This window comes from Mesitornis unicolor, unplaced genomic scaffold, assembly GCF_000695765.1.
Source record: "Mesitornis unicolor isolate BGI_N332 unplaced genomic scaffold, ASM69576v1 scaffold11890, whole genome shotgun sequence".
NCBI lineage: Eukaryota > Metazoa > Chordata > Aves > Mesitornithiformes > Mesitornithidae > Mesitornis > Mesitornis unicolor.
In genome coordinates this window covers 1-5,441 of record NW_010158997.1, presented here as the reverse complement: position 1 = coordinate 5,441, position 5,441 = coordinate 1, and the positions used below count along the sequence as shown (strand labels likewise).

Genomic DNA, 5,441 nt, shown 5'->3' with positions numbered 1-5,441 from the left:
AGGTGCGCTCAGGCAGCAGAGGTCCATGAGCCAGCCAGATGTTCAGGTTTAGGGCAACTTTATTGATTCTTTGTGATGTTTGCTTTGCAGTGGGAGCAGTGTGTTGAGGTGGGGTTTTCACCAGTGCAGTTACAACCAAGTTCATAGGTCCTTCAAAGGAGGAAAGAGAATGGTTTTGCCAAACCCTGGATCCCATTATGGCACACTGATGGTTCTGCAACATCCCTGCCCTTTGCCTTCCCAGCTGAATCTTGCTGGCCCATCTTCCTGCAGCAAGATGAGCATGGTCCAGTGGGGTCAGTCTGGCACTCATGGTGCTTCTGGTTCCTCCAGGTTCTTGTTAACTGCAGAGAAAAGGGAATGAGGTAAAGCAAACTCTGCTTCTAGCAACTCTATGACACAAGAATTCCCTGCCAGAAGTGACAAGGGCTCTGCACCTTTCCCAAGGAAGTTCTCTGGGTTGGGTTATACTCATATATTTGGGGCCATCAGGAACCAAGCACCTGAGCTTTTGAAGCCAGGACAGGGCTGCATGAAGAGAAGGCTCTGACCCTGAAGCATAACGCACTGCTTGATCCAGAGGACTGCAGCACATGGTCCTGACAGCATGACCCTGTGCAGCATCCAGGTGATAGCCAAGTCCCTACAGCCCTACTCCTCCATAATGAAACCAAAGATCCCCAGAGATCCCACCCTTCACCCATATAGGGCCTGTCCAAGATTCTTTCCCGAGAAATAGAGCCTAAGAAGTCAGGAACTCAGTTCCCGAGAGATTTAGAGAGTCCAACTCAGACATCTATTGAGTATTGATGCTATTGAGTATTGATGATGTCCTGATACAGAGACATCTCTCCCTAGACACAGCTCCAGCTGTCCCCCCCCTTGCCTCTATGGATGCTCATCATTACCTCCTGCCCCAGAAATTACCCTCTTTTCCCTCTTTTTTTCCCTTTAGGAGCCTTGCACTATACAAAACTCCTTCATCAGTATTCCCCTGGCAGGATCCATCCCATAGTCAGGCTGTCACTGGTGTCTTTGCCTCTGGTCTGAAGATGCCCTGCTCCCACCAGCTGATTCCACCACACCCACCCTCACCTGGTGCTGTATGTTCCTTATGGATCTCTCTTGTATCCATTTCCAAGCCTCCACCAGCACTATCCTGAGCTTGGTGAAGCTTTTGTGTCTTGTGATTCTTCTTTTGTCCCCTGGCTCTGCTAGAAGTGCTTGACCCTGTCCCCACATCACTTCAGATGCCACCAGGGTGATGGATAGTTACCTGCACAAACAACATCTGCGTCCTCTCCGTGATAGCAGTTGTGTTCACCCCATGGCCTGGCCTGACAGTCAAAGATGCTGTCTTCTGTCCCATTGCATTCAACATCGTCCAGCCAGATGATGTCTGACCCTCGCCCATAGCGGGCACCTCCCAGAGCCGACAATGGTGACCCACAGCCCACCTGCTTGCACACCACCTTGGCATCCTTCATGTCCCAGTTGTCATCACACACACTGCCCCACCGGTTCTCGTGGAGCACCTCCACTCTCCCAGCACACTTGTTCGGGCCATCTACGAGCCGGACTGGCCCCTCCTCAGGAATGTCCACCTCTATATATTTCCAGAAAATATATGTTAAGAGAGTGTCCTACACACCCCACCACCTGTAGAAAGACCTCCTTCTCTGCAGAAACTCTGGTGTCTCTGAGCATACCAGAGATATGGCAAAGACTAGGCTTTGCTGAGATTGGGAGGAAGACAGAAAAGACAGTGAGAGGGGGTTTGAAAAAGAGCAGGAGGAAGCTTTCCTCATCTTCATGGGTGACTACAGGCTCTACTGTGTGTTTGCTTCAAGGAGTCTGCTGATGACAATCACTCTACAGCCAAGATGGGACAAGGGATCAGAGCAGTCTCCAGCAGGAGAGGATTTAATGCTGACCTTGGGTCAGCTACATCCAGGTGTCCCCACTGGGCCATTGTGCAAGCACTGCACCCAGTTAATCAGCTGCATCCCCCTTTAGTTCCCCCCAGCAGACATCCACAGAGCTGCACTGGGTCTCAGGACAAGCCCTAATCTAAGCAGGGGGCATGTGCATGGTGGGATCTGCCCATTCTACTGCCCAGCACGTGCAGGATGGGGCATGGAGAGGGTTTACCTGAACATTCCACACTGGCATCTTCCACATGGTTGCAGATGTTGTGACCCCACGGCTTCGCCTCACATTCGGCAAGGGACGCTTCTGTCCCCGTGCAGTTCACGTCACTCAGCCAGATCTGGCCTTTCCCTTCTCCGTATTTTGACTCTGGAGGGGCTGATACAGCATTCCCACAGCCCAGCTGCCTGCACACAACCTTTGCCTCCTGTAAATCCCACTGGTCATCACAGATGGTCCCCCAGATGCCGTTGTGAAGCACCTCAACTCTCCCAGAGCAGCGGTTGGGGCCACCCACAAGGCGGACTGAAGTTGAGACGGTGATCCCCGAGTCTGCAGACACATCCAGAGAGGACATGGCCAGATTGTGCATCGCTGTGTGTCGTCCCTCTTTCTGGAGTGTCCCCACCCTGCCCTCCACAGAGTGGCCTCTCCTCCATGGTTTACTCCACATATGACATGCCCAAGCAAGAAGCACAATGACAGTCATAACCTCAAACCTGATCTGAAGAAAAATGGCCACAGACAAACCCAGTCAGCAGGGAGGAAAGAAACTGCCAGACTGAAGCCCTCTTCCATGATTTAAGGACCTCAGGCCACCAGCAGGACTATTAGGTTAGCATCAAGTCAGCAGGGAGTGCTGCATAGGAAGCCCTAGTTCTTGTCCAAGGGTGTCCCCGTGTTGACTGTGAGGACACTCTAACATGAGGCTGGCAAAAGCAGAAGAATGGAAGGATTACCTGAACAAATTGCACTGGCATCTTCCCCGTGGTAACAATTGTGGTCCCCCCATGGCCTCGCCGAGCACTCAGAGAGAGCAGCTTCCACCCCTGTGCAGTTCACGTCATCCAGCCAGATAGTTTCAGATCCTTGGCCAAATTTGGCTCCAATGGGGGCCAGCACCGCATCCCCACAGCCTAGTTGCTTGCACAAGACTTGGGCATCATTTAGATCCCAATCATCGTGACACACGCTGCCCCACTGCTCTTCATGAAGCACCTCGACCCTCCCAGCACATCGGTTGGGGCCTCCCACCAGCCGGACTGGTCCTGGCTCAGTTATGTCTGTTTCTGTCAAAAACAAATGAGGGAGAAGGTTTAGAACAAGTCTCTGAGCCCCTGATCACCTAGAGAAAGCAGAATCTCCCATGATGCACCAAACTGTCCCTGCTAATCCCAAAAACCTGTAAAAGACTCACTTCCTAGCTTCTGCCTTGAGAAGAAGACCTGAAGGTAAAATAATATCAGGATGGAGGCTGCCAGGGGAGTGAGGGGAGTATCTGTGTCCCAGCTTTGCAGGTTGTTCCAGGTCCAGGAGTTGGGATGCAACTTCTTTGGGTCAAGTTGGGTGGGAAGCTGGAGCTCAATAAAGTCATTTTTTATCCCTGATCTCCTAAATCGGTGGGTCAGAAATTGCATTCTGGATTATTTGAAGCAGAAGAACGAATGTGGCACAAAGTAGGAAAGACCTGGGGGTTACCTGAGCACTCCACACTGGCATCTTCCACATGGTTGCAGACGTTGTCTCCCCACGGCTTCGCCTCGCATTCGGCAAGGGACGCTTCTGTCCCTTTGCAGTTCACGTCACTCAGCCAGATTTGATCTTTCCCTTCCCCATATTTAGACTCTCGAGGAGCTGACACCGCCGTCCCACAGCCCAGCTGCCTGCACACAACCTTCGCCTCCCGTAAATCCCACTGGTCATCACAGATGGTCCCCCAGGAGTCCTTGTAAAGCACCTCAACTCTCCCAGAGCAGCGGCTGGGGCCACCAACGAGGCGGATCTCAACTTTGGTTGCATCTTCATCTTCTGGAGAGAACAGACAACCCAGGGAGAAGGCAGAGAATGAGAAGGAAGCCTCTCCCTCCCCATTGAGGCTGTCTGTATTGCCAACCCACGAGGAACAAAAGCCCAGGCTATTCTAGCATCCCAAATCTTTCATGCTTGAGAATCAGATTTTGAGCTGGGAACGGCCAAAAGCTGCAGGTGTTTTTGAGACCATAAATTGGTTTTGAGGTACAAATCACAGGGTGCATTTTCAACTGTAAAGGGAAAGGTGTAGCTCCTCCCAAACCCACTCCAGCATCCAGGTTCTGGGTAAGTTTCTCTATTATTAAGGCCAGTGACTCCCAGCAAATGCTGCTACAAGGACTGGAAGCAGGATGGAGAGAATTGAGACACTTGTACCTATTCCCCAGGGGAACAGTTGGGTTTGCTCAGCTATTGGCAGTGATTGCTGAGTGCTGTTGTGGACCTACAGACAGTCAGCACTCGGGAATGGAAAGGACCTTCTTAATTACTTGGTCCTGTTCCAGCTGTTGAACACACCAGGGCACACAATCCTTCTCAAAACCAGCTCCGGATGCCCAACCTTCACTCATAACACTGTTTTCCACCCTAATACTTAGAACCAAGTCTCTCTGGATACTCTTGTCCCTTTGCATGGATCTGGGATGCAGCAGTAGGAGAAATTCAGAGACTGAAAAGTGCCAAGTTCTGAAACTCTGAAGCGCCTCCACATCGGCTCATGAGCCCAAGGAGACATTCCTCCACCTCATGGAGATCAGACCCCAGCATTGAGGATATCCCAGCTTCTGGTTTAACTTTGCTAAAATGAGCAGCTGTTTTGTCAATGTTCGGGGTCAGTCCTGCTGCTTTCACCCAGACATATCCAAGCGGTTACCAGCTGCACCTCACAGGGCACACAGGAGGTAGAGTTGGGTCTTCTCCATCAGCTGATCAGGAGAATGTGAGTTACAGAGAGATCATTGGCCACAGAACCAGGTTTCAGACCAAAGTCTCTTGACCCTGAACAGCATATTGAAAGCTCCATATCAGGCACAGCATCATTCTGCATGACATTGTGTGATAGCTGTGTGTGTTGAACTCATGCTCTACTCTCTATTACAAATACTGACCTGCCAGCGGGACTCCTGCAAGGGAAGCTGAAAGAGAAGAAACACAGGATGTTAGTCCAAGTCTCATGAGCTCTGCAGAGTGTGGAGATCTGGGACAGCAAAACACCAGGCAAGAGACCTGTAGCCCATCATTGGCTGCCCATCTCCCAAACCCAGCTGTCAATGGGTTTTGCCTTTCCTAGAGCATGTCCATGGGACCCTCTTGACAGATCAGATAAGGAGAGAAAACCTAAAAAAGTAATTAAAAAAACAACACTACTGGGAAAAAAAGGTAGATAAGGTCAAAATACCATAACAAAGCAGTTTGATTAGTCTGGATTCAGGCACTTGAAAGTCAATGCCCAGAGAGATTGGATGAGGGGGAGGGGAGGGGAG

The 5,441-nt window shown here is 50.9% G+C and overlaps 1 protein-coding gene across 1 annotated transcript; it reads right to left on the bottom strand.

The window, feature by feature from the left end:
- Positions 1–309: 309 nt before the first annotated feature.
- Positions 310–5,093, bottom strand: LOC104535699 (scavenger receptor cysteine-rich domain-containing group B protein-like; the record flags this gene model as incomplete). The annotated part of the gene is made up of 6 exons (XM_010185283.1): positions 310–344; positions 1,277–1,606; positions 2,152–2,481; positions 2,889–3,218; positions 3,628–3,957; positions 5,067–5,093. Coding segments are annotated over 6 exons (1,382 nt in total), but the record flags the coding sequence as incomplete, so codon positions are not given.
- Positions 5,094–5,441: the final 348 nt, after the last annotated feature.